This window comes from Somniosus microcephalus, chromosome 1 (genome assembly GCF_052327205.1).
Source record: "Somniosus microcephalus isolate GS21.2 chromosome 1, FLI_Smic_1.0, whole genome shotgun sequence".
Taxonomy (NCBI): domain Eukaryota; kingdom Metazoa; phylum Chordata; class Chondrichthyes; order Squaliformes; family Somniosidae; genus Somniosus; species Somniosus microcephalus.
In genome coordinates, this window is record NC_140987.1 from 439328930 (window position 1) to 439348785 (window position 19856).

The following is a 19856-nucleotide window of genomic DNA, read 5'->3' on the forward strand; positions in this document are numbered from 1 at the left end:
TCCACGGTGCTGTGGCCAGGTTGCTCATCCTCCCTGCAGTCCCTGCTCCTGTCCCCACAGGGAGTAAGAACCTCGAACCTGTTGGACAAGAGCAAGGGCTGCGGCTCCTCCAGCTCTACCTCCTGGATCCCCGTACCTGCCTCACTCGTAGTCACACCATCCTGTCCCTGACCATGGGCTACATAAGAACATAAGAAATAGGAGCAGGAGTAGGCCAATCGGCCCCTCGAGCCTGCTCCGCCATTCAATAAGATCATGGCTGATCTGATCCTAACCGCCAATCCACTATCACAGAACCATCTCCTGAATCTAACAGAATTAGACACACGAAATAGGAGCAGGATCAGGCTACACGGCCCCTGGGCCCGCTCCGCTACCCACAGGGCCATGACCGATCCGAACCTAGACTCATGTCCAAATTCCTGCCCGCTCCCCGTAACCTTTAATTCCCTTTACTTCTAGGAAACTGTCTATTTCTGTTTTAAATTTATGTAATCTGAATTAATTAACTTCATAGGTGTGACCACCTCCTGATACAGAGTCCAGGTACTTCTCCCCCTCCCTGATGTGTCGCAGTGTCTGACGCTCAGACTCAAGCTCATCAACACGGAGCTGGAGTTCCTGTAGCAGCAGACACTTGTCACCAGACGTAATCACCGTGAGCCTCAATGGGGTCCACCGGCTCCCACATCTCGCAACAGTAACACATCACCTGCTCCATTCTATGTAATTAATTACATTTTTTATTGTTAGTTATGGACACCCTCTGCCCGATTTTAGATGCTAGTATCCCCTTTAATTAATTGGATTTAAATTAAATCAATCCCTCTAATTTAACGCCCAAAACATCAAAACAAATGCAAAATACTGCAGATGCTGGAAATCTGAAATAAAAACAGAAAATGCTGGAAATAACTCGGCAGGTCAGACAGCATCTGTGGAGAGAGAAACAGAGTTAACGTTTCAGGTCGGTGACCTTTCATCATTAACCTGTCTTTTTCCTTTTCGGATGGTGACAAGACCTGCTAAGCATTTTCTGTTTTAATTTCAGTTCTCGGGACTTTATTTAGTTATCTTTCCTAGGGCACTGTTAACACCGACTCCTCTTTTGCTCCAATGTACTCCAACTTTAAAATCCACTCTGGCTTTTGCTACAGGTGGTTAATCTTGCAAACTGGTATATTCTGCATACATTGGCTTAACAAACGATATCGCCCTTCTAACTATCAGCAAAAATTGTTAATGGCTGACACCATTTCTAAATGCTCTCTTTAAAACAAGATCAAATCGTGCTAGCAGGAGGAAATTGAGCACTTTTAATTGCAGTTCCTTCTTCGCGATGCCGTGACACCGGGAACGGTAACATAGTGGTTATGTTACTGGGCGAGTAATCCAGAGGCCTGGACTAATACCACCATGGCAGCTGGGAAATTTAAATTCAGTTAAATAATTAAATCTGGAGTAAAAAACTAGTATCCATAATGGTGACCATGAAACTACTGGATCATGGTAAAAACCCATCTAGTTCACTCATGTCCTTTTTTAGGGAGGGAAATCTGCTGTCCATACCCGGTCTGGCCTATATGTGACTCCAGACCCACAGCAATGTGGTTGACTCTTAACTGCCCTCTGAAATGGCCTAGCAAGACACTCAGTTGTCAAGATGGCAGCTCACCACCACCTTCTCAAGGGCAATTAGGGATGGGCAATAAATGCTGGGTTTCCCAGCGACGCCCACATCCCATGAATTAATTTTTTAAAAAGTTAGACACTGTCGGCATCAAGAAAGATATTTTACCATCTGCGGAGAATTTCAACTAAGTCTACACAATTTGATCAGAAACACAGAACTAAATGCTGAATAATCCTGAAATGTCACTTTTGCAAACAGATTCTCATTTGTGTCGATACCTTGAAGTGCGACGTAAAATAAAACGATTGTATAGCTTGAGGAATGTAAAAGGACGCTTCAGTAAAAGAATCCCGCAGTCACTGAAGAAAATGAATGCACTTAACTTGTTAGAGCTGTATGTTTGTACAAAGTAACAGAATTTCACTTGTTTGAAATGTGCTTCTAAATCATGTTTAGCATGTAATGCAAACATTGGACACTTCACCAAACGTGAGCTGGCCATATCCATGTCAATCTTCGGAATGCTGATCCTCCGATGTCAAGAAAACAGCCTTTCTAGCCAGTCTTCAGACAAACAGAGGCCTCATTTCACAATGTAGATAGAGGGGCCCTGGAAATAAAGGCAAACAGCCAAACATAGCTTTTCCACTGCACTTCTCATGCAGAGGACATCTCAAAGCCCTTTACATTAGGAGGACAAAACTATGGATAACGAGTATAAAAGGAACCTGGAGAGGGCTGGGGGCGAGGGATTAAAGGCATGGTCAAAGAGAAGTGTTTTCAGATTTTTGGAAGGGGGTGAGGTGAAAGGGACTGAGCAGCAAGTCCCAGAGAGCAGGAGCGTAGTGGCTGACCGACCTCCTTTCATTGTAGAGCAGGGGATTAGGAGACGCATGTTGTTAGAGGAGTGGAGGGTATATGCGGAGATGCAAGGCAGGGAGAGATTGTTAAAGTCGGGTGAGCGAGGCCATGGAGGGATTTGAAAGCAAGGGTGAGAATTTTGCCTTATTTGGGGTATCGACGACTAGTGGAGTTTGAAGAGAATGGGTGTGTGGGACGTTGTGTGGTGAGGATGTGGACTGCTGGGTTTTGAATGAGTTGAAGCTTTTGGAGGATTGGGACAAGGAGGCCAGTTAGCGGAGCATTAAAGAAGCCAAACCTCTAGTTGATGAAAGCATGAAGTGGGTTTTTGGATGATGGGGAGATGGAAGGAAGAGACCCACATTCTGTTTCCTATAATTTGTTATATATACCTTCTACACATTCCACCCACAGTGGTTATATTTCCTTATATATATTCACCGATAGTGATTCTGTGTCATATATACAATTTCCTTTACATTAGGACTCATATATAATATATATCTTTTGAGGTGGTGACAGATATGGTGTACGCAAGGATAACAAGGTACCATGCAGGCTATTGGAGAAGATTAAGGTACGCGTATAGAATTAGGGAGTAGCAGCAAAATAGATTAAAAACGGATTAGAAGGGACAAAACGGAGAGTATGAGTTAAAGAAAAGAAAGACTTGCATTTATATAGCGCCTTTCACGACCACTGGACATCTCAAAGCGCTTTACAGCCAATGAAGTACTTTTGAAGTGTAGTCACTGTTGTAATGTGGGAAACGCGGCAGCCATTTGCGCACAGCAAGCTCCCACAAACCGCAATGTGATAAGGGCAGTTTCTCAGAGTGGTTTGCAAGTGGGTAGTGGTGACCCACCAGCTTCTGTTCTGGGACCTCTTCTGTTCACTGTGTACATCAATGATTTGGATATAGGGCTTAGAGGGAGTGGTGTCCAGATTTGTAGCTGATACTAAAACTGGAGGCATAGTAAGTAATCCCGAAGATCAAAGGAAGCTCCAAGGGGGATATCGATAAGATAATGAAATGAGCAAAGTGGCCGATGGAATTCAATGGCAGCAAATGTGAGGTGGTACATTTTGGTTAAAAAAACCATAATTATCCTTTGAATGGGGGAAAGCTGTGTGATGTGGAAGAGCAGAGGGATTTGGAGATTTAGGTTCACGACATTTAAAGCAGCACCACAAGTGGATAGGACCATAAAAAAGCTAATGAAGTACTGGGTTTTATGGGAAGAGGTATAGAATATAAGCCGATATGTTGTGGTAAATCTATATAATATCTTAGTAAGACCACAGTTGAAGTCCTGTGTACAGTTTTGGGTTTCATACTATCGGAACATCAACAACTTGTATTTATATAGCGCCTTTAATGCAGTAAAACGTCCCAAGGCGCTTCACAGGAGCGATTATCCAACAACATTTGACACCGAGCCACAAAAGGAGAAATTAGGGCAGGTGACCAAAAGCTTGGTCAAAGAGGTAGGTTTTAAGGAGCGTCTTAAAGGAGGAAGGAGAGGCGGAGAGGTTTAGGGAGGGAATTCTAGAGCTTAGGGCATAAACAGCTGGAGGAGATTACCGAGATGGGGAGGGGTGAGGCCATGAAGGGATTTGAAAACAAGGATGAGAATTTTAAAAGGACGCGACTGCTGCCAACGAACCGGAAGTAGTTGAGCATGTGCTGTCTGGTTGTTTTGGTTGTTCGCTTCAGGACACACGGGGTCCAGGGGAAAAAAATGCCTGGAATACGGAGCGGACCTTCGGGTCTCGCAGAAAAAATACAGAGTGGGGGGGGGAAAATGCCGGGAACATGGAGCAGGCCTTTGGGTCGGGGGGTGGGGGGGAAAGCAGAAACATCATTGATATCGGCTTCCAGATTAATGCACAGAACGCTTCTGCACAGCTTCTGGTTGTTGGCAGCAGCTTCTAGTTCGTTGGCAGCAGTCACTCTGATTTTAAAATTGAGGCTTTGCTTAACCGGGAACCAATGTAGGCCAGCGAGCACAGGGGGTGATGGGCGAACGGGACTTGGTGCGAGTTAGGACACGGGCAGCCGAGTCTTGGATGACCTCAAGTTTATGTAGGGTGGAATGTGGGAGGCCAGCCAGGAGTGGGTTGGAATGGTCAAGTCTAGAGGTAACAAAGGCATGGATGTGGGTTTCCGCAGCAGATGAGCTGAGGTAAGGGCGGAGACGGGCGATGTTACAGAGAGGCAGGATGTTGAGGCAATAGAGAGGGTACAGTGCAAATTCATTAGGATGCTGCCTGGTATGAGGAAGTATAAATATGAAGAAAGATTTGAAAAATTGGGGCTGCTTTTGTTGAAACAGGAGAATACAGGGTAATTTGAGAGTGGTGTTTGCAATTATAAAGGGATGGGACAGCGTAAATAAAAACAGACTGCAGTGATTGAGGGTCTAGAACGAGGGGACATAAGAACATAAGAAATAGGAGCAGGAGTCGGCCATTTGGCCCCTCGAGCCTGCTACGCCATTCAATAAGATCATGGCTGATCTTTTACCTCATCTCCACTTTCCTGAACTATCCCCATATCCCTTGATTCCCTTAATATTCAAAAATCTATTGATTTCTGTCCTGAATATACTCAACGACTGAGCATCCACAGCCCTCTGGGGTAGCGAATTCCAAAGATTCACCACCCTCCGAGTGAAGACATTTCTCCTCATCTCAGTCCTAAATGGCCGACCCCTTATTCTGGGACATAGATATAAGGTTAAATGCAAGAGATTTAGGACAGAAAGCAGGAGAAACTTTTTTTCCCCCAGAAGATTGGGAGACTGTGGAATGCACCATCGGAGTTAGTGATTGAAACCGAGTCCATGCCAACATTTAAGAATAGGTTAGATAGGTAGTTGAAGGAAAGGGGGACTAAAGGGACAAGGAAACAGGGTGGGTGCACGGGATTAGGACACTCCTCGTGTGGAGAATAAACATCAACACGGACTGGTTAGGTTGCCGGGCTTGTTTCTGCACTAATTTCCATGTATTTCTTTTTAATAATGTAAAGAAATCGTTGACTGTTTGGGATTAATGTCACCCATTGTAGGCCTGCTTTTCTCATTAGTACAGAGCCTGCTTCAGGCCTGGTGGTTGGGGCAGGGAGGTCAGAGGGCTGATGTAACTGCTGCTCAGTATGCAGCAGTCTGTACCAGGGCCAGGCGGATCCTCTTACAGCTCTCCCAGTTGCTGTTTGTTTTAAGACAATAACTTATTCAGAGGCTCTGTTTAGGAGGACAGTTCACAGCTCGAAGATTATTGGCAGCTGATAATCACCATCATTTAAAAAATATATGTTAGACTGATTCTGGAGGATCTGGTCGTGATTTTTTTTAATTGCTTGATTTTTATAAACCTTTTTTTAAAACCATCTTCGTGGCATACCTATTTAGTATGGAAGTAATAAAGTAAACTGCTAACTGCAACTTCTTGTACTAAATATCCATTTGCACCATCGTGTTTTTTCAGCACTCTCCAGATAATCTGCATTGCAGTAAAGAAAGTAGCTGCTAAAATGACTTTGTCTTTATATTTAGATGTTGGCTCTCAGTTAATCACTGCCGCAAATGCCTTAACTTTTATAGCCCTCGATTAAATTATCCAAGAGTTTTTAATCTTTTTAAGTGCATGGAAATGCACTGTACATGTATCTAACTATTGAATGCGTAGATCTTGGTCCATGAATGCTTCATCTATATGCATGAGACCAGACTCGCCAAACACATTCAGACTGGCTGGTGGCAGCTGCACAGCCTGCGGACTCTTCAGTGTGTATATATAATATCGCAGTCATTGAAAGTCTCACAATGCTGACACTTATCGACAAATGGGAGAAAGGCAGCGTTTTCAGTTAGTGGATTAACCGGTTGCGCTGGACAGGTTGGACTTGGGTTTAGTGAGCTTGCCGCCTCAACCCGAGCTATCTGGGAATCTACCAAGTGTGAAGAGCTTCCTCGAGAGAAGGGAAACGGCCAGTTGGCATTGCTGCTTTTTGCACCCCCCCCCCCCTCCCCGCCGCTTGTAACGTGGCGTTGGCGGGACCCGAGACATGTATTGGTGGTCTTCATTCCCAATGGAGCTGGGTGTGGAGAGTTCCACGATCATTTTAAATATTGCTCGTAGAACGAAGCAACTTTTTTTTTCTTTTTGTACAATTTATGAGATGTTAGAGACGGGGGTTTTTTTTTCTGCGCCCTATGCTGTTAAAAAAGATGTTAAGACATTTTTCACGGTAGAGGTGCGGTTAAGGGGTGACCCGGTAGAGTTCCTCAGGGTTATGATGAGGTGAGTAGATTGTTTCCACTGATTGGCAGGGTGATAACGAGAGGATGTAAAATTAGAGATTAGGAAAAAAATTGCCTTTAGACAGATTAGCTCGAATGCAGGATTCTGCACCACAAGCTGTTGTGGAAGCAGAGTCCATCAACTATTTTAAAAAGGCGATTAGATAGTTGCTTGAAAAAGAGGGATTTCACAGTGATTGGGGAGTGAGGAGGAGCATGGGGTTAGACATGCTGGCTCATTTGAAGAGTGGACGTACTGGACAGAATGGCCTGTTTCTGTGCTGTAACCTTCTATGATTCCATCATTCTACACACCCTCTAGGGGTAGAGGCTAGCTTGATCGGGTCTGAGGAAACTATGTACTGATCACAGATAGGAAAACGGAGCAGGTTGATGTGCATGTGGTCTCTTATTTCACTCGGAAGGTGCTTGCAGAGCCCTGAATTGTTACATCTTTGGCACGGAGCAATGTAGCATTCCGTATGGTGCAAGCAGCAAAAGCAACTGGGTGATGAAGCATTGCAAAGTCAAATCGATCTTTGACTGCACTGTTACCATCATGCAGGGGCAAGTTAAGGGTGATACCACCTGTCCCGTGGCTGCTTCCTGGGCATTGCTTAATTAGGTTCCAATTCATAGCATATACACAGAGAGATCCTCACATATTTACGGACCATTACTGTCTAGATTTAACTACAGTAAATCCTTTGGCAGATCGATGCTGACAACTGGTGTTGTGCCTCCTGTGCAGAGTTTTTCTCTCTTCAGATCTGTACTATTTTGGTATCCTCCTGTGGTGTATGGATTGAAGATAAATAGATATTACAGAGGCTAGAAGTTCCTGTGGCACTATTGCTTCCGGTCCACCGCTTTGGTACTGCCATGACCTTGTCCCATATCCTGGGGACGCGGTGATTAACATGTTGGGGGGGGGGCACCCACCCAGCGAGAGTGGGAGGATTTCAGACCAGCCAACTTGCCACTCTATGGGTGGTGAACAAGGGGCCAGTCTGGCCAAAGATCCGTTGATAACACACCCTGTAGAGCAGTACCCTTGATGGTAGGCCGCCAAATCGAACGGAAATCGATCTCTCGGGGAGTGACTGTCTATTTGCCCTCTTCCTGCGACCCAGAATCACTAGAGCAGTACATCTGACAGGATTTCCAGCGGAGCTGCCCTGAGACCACGGAGGGGGGAACACCTCCAAGTCAGGTCGGGGGAGGGGACAAAGAGTCTGCACCCCCCCCCCCCCACCCCAATCCATGAGAGTGCACAGTGGCTGCACCAGTGGGGCAGAAACCTGCCAGAAATGGGTTTTGCCCCCTCCCCCTGCCCTGGCAACTTCCAGTCCATAAACGGCCCTGAGCTTGTATCTTGCGTGTTCTCCAGTTTTTAAATAAAGGCATCTTCACATAAACAATTCCATCCATCTGTCACTGCCAGGTTATAGTTTGGGTCACAGGTCCTGTGACTAATGAATAAATTCAATACATTGCCACTAAATGCATGTTTGATTTGCAACTGATCCAAGTCCTTGACACCAAAGTACAGCTGAGCTTGATGGGTTCTGGGGAAATCACACAAGGGCCTAAAGCAAAAAGCAAAAAGCCGCAGATAGCACAATGAATGTTTGAGTGCATCCTACACTAAGAAAGACTTACATTTTATACAGCGCCTTTCATGACCACCGGATGTCCCAAAGCGCTTTACAGCCAATAAAGTACTTTTTGAAGTGTAGTCACTGTTGTAATGTAGGAAACGCGGCAGCCAATTTGCGCACAGCAAGCTCCCACAAACAGCAAAATAGTAATGATCGGATAATCTGTTTTAGTCATGTTGTTTGTGGGATAAATGTTGGCCAAGACACCAGGGAGAACTCCCCTGATCATCTTCAAAAAGTGGCATGGGATATTTTACGTCCACCTGAGAGAGCAGACTGGCCCTTGGTTTAACGTCTCATCCGAAAGACGGCACTTCCGACAGTGCAGCGCTCCCTTTTTAGATTTTTGTGCTCTGGAGAGGGACTTGAACCCACAACCTTCTGACTCGGAAGCAAGGGTGCTACCAACTGAGCCACCCTGACACTCAGGAAGCAGCTACGTAATAGGTGGCCACTAACCCGCCCCTGGAGATCTTCCCTATAGGACAGTGCAGGATGCATGATGTCGTTTTCATGTGGTTTCCCCAGAACCCACCAGGCTAGTCTATAATTTGGCGTATGGGGATTGTCTAGCATTTGAAGAATGAAGACCGTGTAAGCTTTCTCTACATTAATGTCTGCAGATCAGCCAGACATGGATCAGAAGGTAAGCATGCAGGTGCAGCAGGCGGTTAAGAAGGCAAATGGTATGTTGGCCTTCGTAGCGGGAGGGTTCGAGTACAGCAACAAGGATGTCTTGCTGCAGTTGTACAGGGCCTTGGTGAGACCACACCTTGAGTATTGTGTGCAGTTTTGGTCGCCTTATCTGAGGAAGGATGTTCTTGCCATGGAGGGAGTGCAGCGAAGGTTCACCAGACTGATCCTGGGATGGCAGGAATGACGTTTGAGGAGAGATTGGGTCGATTGGGCTTATACTCGCTGGAATTTAGAAGAATGAGAGGGGATCTCATTGAAACTTATAAAATTCTAACAGGACTGGACAGACTAGATGCAGGAAGGATGTTCCCGATGGCAGGGGAGTCCAGAACCAGGGGTCACAGTCTAAGGATAAGGGGTAAGCCATTTAGGACAGAGATGAGGAGGAATTTCTTCACCCAGAGAGTGGTGAACCTGTGGAATTCTCTACCACAGAAGGCAGTTGAGGCCAATTCATTAAATATATTCAAGAAGGAGTTAGATATATTTCTTAAGGCTAAAGGGATCAAGGGATATGGGGAGAAGGCAGGGACAGGGTACTGAATTTGGCTGATCAGCCATGATCTCGTTGAATGGCGGAGCAGGCTTGAGGGGCCGAATGGCCTACTCCTGCTCCTATCTTCTATGTTTCTATGCAAAATCAATACACGCACAAGTTCCAAATGTACTGAATTTAACAATTCTGGATTTAGTTCTGTAACAGGGCTTCGCGAGACATAATATTTGAGTAGCGGGGTTGTAGGGAGAATAGTTGCTGGGTGATATACCTATCAATTCCTCCAATAAAAGGCGAAGAGTTACGAAGGTGACTAAAGGTTTTTATTGACTAAATAACAGAGCCCACTCTCGTGGGTGATCCGATCCAAGCAGGAGGAATACCAGCCAGTCGCTCACCTTTATACCTGGCCTGGTGGGTGGAGCCAAGGCGGAGTCGGCAGTGGTCATCCCAGGTATAGCAGTGTGGCAAGAGGCGACCTCGTACCGTGATACAATAGTGGTCAGTGATACAGTTATAACGAACAGTGGTGAACAGTGCTAACTACTAACAGTGATACGATAGTGAACGTGGTTTACCACATTCACCCCTTGTTTAGAATTAAGTCCGGCGGGGTGAAGTGTACTACCAATTCTGGTAGGTCAGTCTGTCCGGAGGCTTCGTAAGCCTCTCCGATCGCCGCAGCGGTGGTGTTGCCTTATCCGGTGCTGGTGCCTTATCCGGTGTTGATGCTGGTGTTTGCGTGGTCGGCGAGGGCTCGTGGGGTTCCGGCATGCCGTCTACCTGGACTGAGGTTGGGGGGGGTGGTGGCGGTGTTTCCGGATCGGCTGAGGGTGCGAGGTCTCGTAGGGAGACAGTGTCCTCCCGCCCGTCTGGGTACGCCACGTAGGCGTACTGGGGGTTGGCGTGCAGGAGGTTCACCCTCTCGACCAGGGGGTCCGTTTTATGGGTCCTCACGTGTTTCCGCAGCCAGACCGGCCCCGGGGCGGTCAGCCAGGTTGGTAGAGTGGTTCCCGTAGTCGACTTCCTGGGGAAAACGAACATTCGTTCATGGGGGGTGGTGTTAGTGGCCGTGCAAAGTAATGACCGGATGGAGTGCAGCGCTGTCGGGAGGACTTCTTGTCAGCAGGAGGTTGGGAGGCCCTTAGACTTTAAGGCTAAGAGGACGGCCTTCCATACCGTCGCGTTCTCTCTTTCCACCTGACCGTTACCTCTGGGGTTGTAGCTGGTGGTCCTGCTTGCTGCAATACCTCTCTCTAGGAGGAATTGCCGGAGTTCCTCGCTCATGAAGGAGGAGCCCCGGTCGCTGTGTATATAGTTCGGGAACCCGAACAAGGCGAAGAGGGCATTCAGGCACTTAATGACCGTGCTACTGGTCATGTCGGGGCAGGGGAAGGCAAAGGGGAAACGGGAGTACTCATCAACGATGTTGAGGAAGTACACATTACGGTCAGAGGACGGGAGGGGCCCCTTAAAGTCGATGCTCAGGCGCTTGAAGGGGCGGGTGGCCTTGATCAGGCTTGCTCGGTCCGGCCTATAGAAGTGCGGTTTGCACTCCGCACAGGTCTGGCAGTTCCTGGTCATGGTCCTGACCTCCTCGATGGAGTAGGTCAGGTTGCGGGCCTTAATGAAATGGTAGAGTCTGGTGACTCCGGGGTGGCAGAGCTGGTCGTGGAGGGTCTGAAGCCTATTGATATGCGCGCTGGCGCATGTCATTCGTGAAAGGGCATCAGGGGATTCGTTCAGCTTGCCTGGCCGGTACAAGATCTCATAATCGTAGGTGGAGAGCTCGATTCTCCATCTCAAAATCTTGTCATTCTTGATTTTGCCCTTCAGCTTGTTATTAAACATGAAAGCCACCGAACGCTGGTCGGTGAGGAGGGTAAATCGTTTGCCTGCCAGGTAGTGCCTCCAGCGCCGTACTGCCTCCACGATCGCCTGGGCCTCTTTCTCGACCGACGAATGTCGGATCTCGGGGCCCTGTAGGGTCCTTGAGAAGAAGGCCACTGGCCTCCCCTCCTGGTTTAGGGTGGCGGCTAAGGCGAAGTCGGATGCGTCGCTCTCCACCTGAAAGGGGATGGACTCGTCCACTGCATGCATCGTGGCCTTGGCTATGTCTCCCTTAATGAGGGAGAAGGCCGCGCACGCCTCCTCCGTGAGGGGGAAGGAAGTGGCTTTCAGGAGGGGTCTGGCTTTGTCCGCGTAATTGGGTACCCATTGGGCATAGTAGGCGAAAAGCCCCAGGGTTCTCCTAAGTGCTTTAGGGCAGTGGGGGAGGGGTAGCTCCATGAGGGGGCGCATTCTTTCTGGGTCGGGGCCGATGATTCCGTTCTCCACTACGCAGCCGAGGATGGCAAGGCGCGTGGTGTTAAACACGCATTTCTCCTTATTGTAGGTGAGGTTCAGCCGTTGGGCCGTACGGAGGAATTTCTCCAGATTCGCGTCATGTTCCTGCCGGTCGCGGCCGCAGATAGTGACGTTATCTAGGTAGGGGAATGTAGCCTGCAGTTCGTTCTGGTCAACCATCTGGTCCATCTCCCTTTGGAAGACCGAGACCCCATTAGTGACACCGAAGGGGACCCTAAGGAAGTGGTATAGGCGCCCATTCGCCTCGAAGGCGGTATACTGGCGGTCCTCAGGGTGGATAGGGAGTTGGTGGTAGGCCGACTTCAGGTCGATGGTCGAGAATACTTTATACTGTGCAATCTGATTGACCATGTCAGATATGCGGGGGAGTGGGTATGCGTCCAGCTGGGTATATCTGTTTATGGTCTGGCTGTAGTCGATGACCAGGCGGTTTTTATCGCCGGTCTTTACGACTACGACCTGGGCACGCCAGGGGCTGCTGCTCCCCTCGATAATGCCCTCTTTCAGGAGGCGCCGCACCTCAGAGCTAATGAAGGCTCTGTCCCCGGCGCTATACCGCCTGCTCTTGGTAGCGACGGGTTTGCAGTCAGGGGTAAGGTTAGCAAACAGAGAGGGTGGCGGGACCTTGAGGGTGGAGAGGCTGCAGGTGTTACGCGGTGGGCGGTTTAACGTTTGCTGGTTGTTGACTGTGAGTGGGGGGAGGGGTCCACCGTATGCTAGGGTTACGCTTTGGAGGTGGGATTGGAAGTCCAGCCCTAGTAGGACGGCAGCGCAGAGATGGGGGAGGACGAGGAGTTTAAAGTTTTTATACTCCGTGCCCTTAACCGACAGGGTCACGACACAGTAGCCGCTGATGTCCGTGGCGTGGGACCTCGATGCCATCGAGATTCGGCTGCGCGTTGGTAGGACAGAGAGGGAGTAGTGGCTCACCGTGTCTGGGTGGATGAAGCTCTCCGTGCTTCCGCTGTCGAACAGGCAGGTCGTGGCGTGGCCGTTCACTTTGATGTCCATCATTGACTTGGACAGATGGTGCGGGCGGGCTTGGTCCAGGGTGACGGAAGCTAGTGTGTAGCTGAGCGAGTCGTTGTCATCTGCGGGCGAGGCGGTCGGGCGTGGTGAGTAAAATGGCGTTTCCCACGAGGTAGAGCCCCATGAGGCACTATTGGGGTCGGTTGCCTTAATCAAAGATGGCCGCCCCCATGACTCATGTGTGGGGATGCTGGCCTCAGTTGCCCTAAACAAAGATGGCCGCCCCCATAGTTCGCATGCGGCACTGCTGGCCTCTGAGGATCCGCTCCTGCAGGCCTTGGAGAAGTGGCCTTTCTTCAGGCAGGTTTTGCATATGGAGTTCTTGGCTGGGCAGCGCGACCTCGGGTGCTTCTCCTGGCCACAAAAAAAACAGCCGGCGGCCCGATCGCGGATGCCCGATGTCGGGGCCGGTGCCGGGGGTGGCGGGGCCGGTCGGGTCCGGGACGCCGACGCAGAGGTAGGTCCCGGGGGCGGCGCTGGGAAGGGTGCTGTGGTAGGGGTCGGGCCCGAGTCCCAGGGTCGCGAGCAGTACCTGGTGAATGCTTCCTGATCTTGGTGGGCCACTTCCAGGGAGATAGCGAGGGCTTCAGCTTTTTCCATGCTGAGGTCTTTAGCTTCCAGCAGTCTTTGCCGTGAGTACTCGGACCGTAGGCCTTTCAGGAATGCGTCGCGGATATTATCTTCAGTATTTTCGGCTGCCGACACCGATTTAAAGTCACAGTTCCTGGCGAGTGCATATAGCGCCTGTGAGAATTCGGCTACTGATTCTCCTGGCTGTTGCGGCCGTGATCTTAGGAGGTGCCTAGCGTACATGTAGTTTACCGGGGTCCGGTACTTCTGTTTCAGCAGGTTGATGGCGGTCTCGTAGGTAGTCATGTCCTCGATGAGAGTGTATACTCTCGGGCTCAGTTGTGCCTGCAGGACACTTAGTTTGGATGCCTGAGGGACGCTGGATTCTCTCAGGTATGATTCGAAGCAGACCAGCCAGTGTTTAAAGTCTGCGTCTGAGTTTGCTGCTCGTGGGTTCAGGTCCAGGTACGGCGGTCTGAGGGCTCGCAGCCAAGCTGGCTGGTGTGGCTGTGCTCCTGGGAGCTGCGCTGGTGGCTCCTCCGCCGGTTGTGACTCGTTGTCGGACATCATTAAATTTAGTCAATAAAATTGATATACCTATCAATTCCTCCAATAAAAGGCGAAGAGTTACGAAGGTGACTAAAGGTTTTTATTGACTAAATAACAGAGCCCACTCTCGTGGGTGATCCGATCCAAGCAGGAGGAATACCAGCCAGTCGCTCACCTTTATACCTGGCCTGGTGGGTGGAGCCAAGGCGGAGTCGGCAGTGGTCATCCCAGGTATAGCAGTGTGGCAAGAGGCGACCTCGTACCGTGATACAATAGTGGTCAGTGATACAGTTATAACGAACAGTGGTGAACAGTGCTAACTACTAACAGTGATACGATAGTGAACGTGGTTTACCACACTGGGCTGGCTGAATGAAGGCTTTGCAGATAGTAACTTTATATAGAGTAAAATAAAGAGATACTGTTTCCAGTGGCAGAAGTGTCGGTATCTAGAGGACACAGATTTAAGAGGAGACCAAATGCAGATTGGGTGACCGCTTTGCGGAATACCTCCGTTCAGTCCGTAAGGGTGACCCCGAGCTTCCGGTCGCCTGTCATTTCAATTCACCGCTCTATTCCCACTCAGACCTCACCGTCCGCGGCCTCTTGCATTGTTCCACGGAAGCTCAGCGTAAGCTCGAGGAACAGCACCTCATCTTCCGATTAGGCACTTTACAGTCTTCCGGACTCAATATCGAGTTCAACAATTTCAGATCATAACCTCGGCCCCTATTATTTTTATATATTTTTTATCCACACTTTTGGTTTGTGCCTTTTCCTTTTTTTTCTCTCCCACATGGCAGCTGTCTCTCAATCTGTCAGCGCATTTCACACCTTTTGTCTCTTTACCTGTCCTCTTACCATCTCGTCTCCCCTTGAATATCTCTTAATGTCTCTTCACCTCTCCGACCTTCCCTTTTGTTCTTTCATCCCCTCCCCCATTTCCCAGCCCCCAAACTGGCCTTTTAATCTGTTTCATTTCCTGCTTTTTTCTCAGTTCTGACGAAGGGTTTCAACCTGAAACGCTGACTCTATTTCTCTCTCCACGGATGTTGCCTGGCCTGCTGAGTTTTTCCCAGCGATTTCTGTTATTACAGATTTAAGGTGATTGGCAAAACAACCAGAGTTGAGATGAGGAGATTTTTTTTTAACACAGCAATTTGTTGTGATCTGGAATGCGCTGCCTGAAAGGGTGATAGAAGCAGATTCAGTAATAACTTTCAAAACGGAATTGGATAAATACTTGAAGGGGATAAAATTGCAGGGCTGTGGGGAAAGAGCAGGGGGGAGTGGGACTAATTGGAGAGCTCTTTCAAAGAGCCGGCACAGACACGATGGGACAAGTGTCCTCCTCCTGTGTGGCGAGACTCTATGATAACTGGAATAGTGGTGGCTTTGATACGAGAGTTGCCAGGGATGGATTTATTACCTGTGGCTTTATAGACTTCATGCAGTGGGCTTTCTGAGATGATTTAGTGTCTTGCGATGCTTTGCTCATCACCTGCAGGCTACAAATAATAAACATGGCACCGGTGCTCCCTCGGTGCATTTTAACTGAAGTGATTTGAGTCTCAACATGATTATTTGGTGAATCTCTTTTCAAATATCATCTAAATTGCCAGTGTTCTTCTTGTCCCTACTGACTTTTTGGTTCTGAGAAAATTGCAAATTTAAACGAGTGCTGGCGGGCTTTACTAAAGCTTTGCAGATTAATTTTTTCCAAAATGAGATTTACAAATGCCTCCACACTATATTCTCTGGAGCTTTCTCCCTTAACCCCTCGTCTTGCTGCTACTACCCTCCCCACTTACCGAAAACCTCCTCCATCTTTTCCACCAAGTGTTTTGCTCATCAGCCCTACAATTAGTTGCTGTCTGCCTCTCCGATGTCAAAGTGTCTTGAGACACTTGCTCCACTAAAATGCAAGCTCCCGTCGCTGTTTGATCGACCATTGAAGAAAACTTTTAAGTTATGAACCAGGGAACTATTGAGCCTTGCAAAAAGCAGCGACTGGGTATATCTGAATTGGTTTGAGTGATGGTCTCATTGTACTTTTCTGTGACAGGTGCCAATACACCAGAATTGTAAAGAGCTTCTCGGCATCCGGGCTGAGCTTCAGAAGAAAGTCGAGGAGCTTCAGCGTGAGGTCAGCAATCTGGCGGTGTCCTCCTCCTCTGAAAGAGCTTCGCCCACGCATTCAGTGTCACCTGTGCAGACGACTGTCTGAACCCCGCCTTCTGCCGTGGTTAGCTGGTACCCAGTCATTGGAGTTACAACTGGCAGGACTGCAACATATACTTGAAAGCTGTAAATATGGATTTTTTTTTCTGTGTGTGTATGCAATACTTCGCTGCATTTTTTTAGGTTTTGTAAACCTGTGTGTGGTTGCCCCTGTTGTATGGCCGCTTCATTCTGATGCCGAGACCTTCAGTGGAAGGGTAAATTTGAGCGCCACGGTACAATCCGGCCTAAACTTTGGTGGTACCACTCCAGGAATTGGCCAGTAAGTGGAAGGGGAGGCATACATATCTGCTGTGTGAATCTGGCCAAGGGACCACAGTGCCAAGTTTCCTTTGCAGTCAACTGATGAGCAAACTGCTAGACCTTTAACCCCCCCCCCCTCGCCCAAAGCATGCCCAATGTCGGCCATCTTGGACTTGAACCTGTGATTCGGGGTCGGGGGGTCAGGTATCCTGTCACAACCCAAAAAAAAAGTTCCATATTTGTTTTTGGATAGGGAACGTTACGGTTAATATTTTAACTTGTCCTTAATAAAATCTGTATATTTTTATATAGTGCCCATAGATGGCTCTATCATTCCCCATCATTAAACTCATCTTTGCAAATAAATTTAAACACTTTCCAGGAGCTTCCAAGAAGGATTTTTGAAGGCTTGGGTGGCAGTGCATTCATGTATATACAGGAAACTCTTTTTTATCCAGCACCGACGGGACCGGCGTGGTGCCGGTTTATCAAAAAGTCCGGATTACAGAGAGGTACAGTTTAAAAGGTACGAGAGCTCCGTACACAGCAACAAATCCAGGCTTCCCTGTTGCTTAGCAACAGGTGCAGGAACCCCAGCCACAGACCAAGCGTCCCTGTTGCTTAGCAACAAATGCAGGAACCCCAGTTACACAGCCACAGATCCAGGAACGGCCACTAATATGAAGTAAAACTTACCTGAAGCTACTCCTGAATTTTGCCGGTTAACAGAGATTTCCGGTTATTTAGGTGCCGGTAAATCGAGAGTTTCCTGTAAGACTTAATCTTCAAAACCTTGCCAGTCATATTCTCACCCATGAAGTACACGCACAAAGCTGAAATGTGGTTAAGACAGGAACACGGTTTGATAATTTTTAAAAAAAGATCACGCTTCTAAATGTGGATGTATTCTTCTTGCCTGGAGAAGAGGGTCAATATGTGCCTTTCAGTGCATAACTTTGAGTACCGAAGGGGGATTCAAACATCAAGACATCCTGTGTCGAGAATGCTGCAGCATAATTGGACAGTTCGATTTATTTATAATCGTGAAGATTGCTAAGATTTTACAAAAAATAATTTGCAAACATCATAGGATAGCATATTCAAGCCTCTTGAAACCAGGAAAGACTTTTCATTTGCACAAAGAAGGAAAGTGTCCTTGGTACTAACACTTAAGATTGATGCAGAATTTGTGCACCAGATGAAAAGTATAGCGAGGTTAAAAAATGTTAATTCCAATTATTCATCAAATGAAGAGATGTTCTGTAGATTTGTCCGTTCTACTTTTACACTGATGCAGAATTCAAACTTTACATGAATTATTTTTATGACTGCTCTGACAAGATTTGTATTTGTCTTTCAGTACTTAGAGTAAATCTTTCACCAGAGGCCAAACAGTAATTGCAGGTTTTAACCACAGACCGAAACCTGTCTGTCACTTTCTGATCAAATGATTTTTAACAATATTAGCTAAATGGGCCAGACTGTTTAATAACCAGTCAACGTACATTTAGCCATGTCTGTGTGAACTTGATGCACTTTGTATTTGAGATGAGCATCTGAGGTTTGGCTTTAGATAGGCTAAAGCTGAATTTGAATCCACACATTGGGTTTCTGATGGGAGAGAGCTGAACTAATGTTTTAAGTGTGCAAAAACCGACTGTTTGAATAGCACCTGGAGCCAGCGACCTAATGCCAAACCCAACTTGGTATTGGCCCATAACAGGATTGTCCTCTGTTTGGCAAGTGCTGTAAGTGGCTGCAGTCTGGACTAGCAAAGCCTTATCTGTTCTATAACAATTCCTGGATGACCAAGTGTTAATTTTTACCTTTCTGTAGTGTTGCGGCTTTTCAACTTTGGCTGCCTGTGTCCTGTGTCAAAGAAAACTAGCAATCCCACTGCCAACATTGCCACTAATGTACATGTTTCTGAAGCAGATAAATAATGCTTTAAAGTAGCGCAGGTCCTGAGTTAAGTTACAAACAAAAGCGTGATACGTTTTTAAAGCATTTTAACAGTTGGAAGTACAAATGGTGATTGTGTTATCTTCTAGTAGTGAACATGTGATATATTTAAATGTAGAAAGTGTTTGCCTTTATTACATTGTATATGCTCCGAGGCCCCGTCTGCCCCCTCAGGTGGACGTAAAATATCCCATGGCACTTTTTGAAGAAGAGCAGGAGAGTTATCCCCGGCGTCCTGCCAACATTTATCCCTCAACCAACATGACTAAAATGGAATATCTGGCCATTTGATTCATTGCTGTTTGTGGGAGCTTGCTTTGTGCAAATTGGCTGCCGCGTTTCCCTGCATTGCAACAGTGACTACATTTCTGAAGTATTTAGTTGGCTGTAAAGTGCTTCGAGACGCCCCGAGGATGTGAAAGGCTCTATATTAAATAGAAGGTTTTTTCTTTTTACTGGTACTCCGATTTTATGCAGCAATGAACAGCTTAACTTACATCTTCAGCAATGATATCACGCCCTAAAACAGGAAACAGAATGAATCTAATAAAAAGGACCAAACTATTTGTAATTATAAGTAGAAACCCGCTTTATGTACAAGTTTATTCAGCACTTTCAATTTGGTTACAATTCAAATATTACAAGCCACTGAGGTACAAAGTTACATCGACTGTGGTGGGTTTTGTTGTTCAACATGGTTTACTAAGTCACATCACAGCTGAAATTATACAAACAAGACAGCTGTATTCTAACCAAAATTTACACATGCCATTATCTATTACCTTTGAAGGGACAGATCAGGGAACTGGTTTGCTACCTTCATATCTATACTGCATTAGCCTGTGGAAAAATTCAATAAACCTTTGAGTAATTATGCAGTGTTTCCTTTTTTAAATTGCAGCACAATTAAGCTTTTCTTTCTCCCATATTCACTAAATAGTTGAATATCCATTTAATTTGACAATCTTGCTGAATTCTCTATGCACCACTTGTTTCATCCTCCTGTATTTTCTGAAAGTTGCCCCTTTGCACATCAGAAGACAATATTTGTGTGGCTGTTCCCCATAGTCAGTCCATCTTCCTTCTTGACCAATTCCGCTACACCTCACCCAATCGTAAACAGCTGTAACTTGAAGGAACTTGACCATTCCCTCGTTATTTTAATGTACAAGGGTGAATTATAGCTTCATGCCTGAGCTCCCAAACCAGCTGACACTGCATAATCCTGCGTCATTCAACCC

The 19856-nt window shown here is 47.2% G+C and overlaps 1 protein-coding gene across 9 annotated transcripts in view; it reads left to right on the plus strand.

Annotated features, from left to right (window-relative positions):
- Nucleotides 1–19489, plus strand: part of LOC147125333 (phosphatidylinositol-3-phosphate phosphatase MTMR1-like) — a 78950-nt gene extending 59461 nt beyond the window's left edge. For all 9 annotated transcript variants that reach the window (XM_086001507.1, XM_086001491.1, XM_086001516.1 and 6 more), the window contains one exon: nt 16235–19489. In XM_086001507.1, the coding sequence (XP_085857633.1) occupies nt 16235–16396 (162 nt within the window). In that variant the 3' untranslated portion in view covers nt 16397–19489. The remainder of the gene's footprint in view (nt 1–16234) is intronic.
- The last annotated feature ends 367 nt before the right edge of the window (nt 19490–19856 follow it).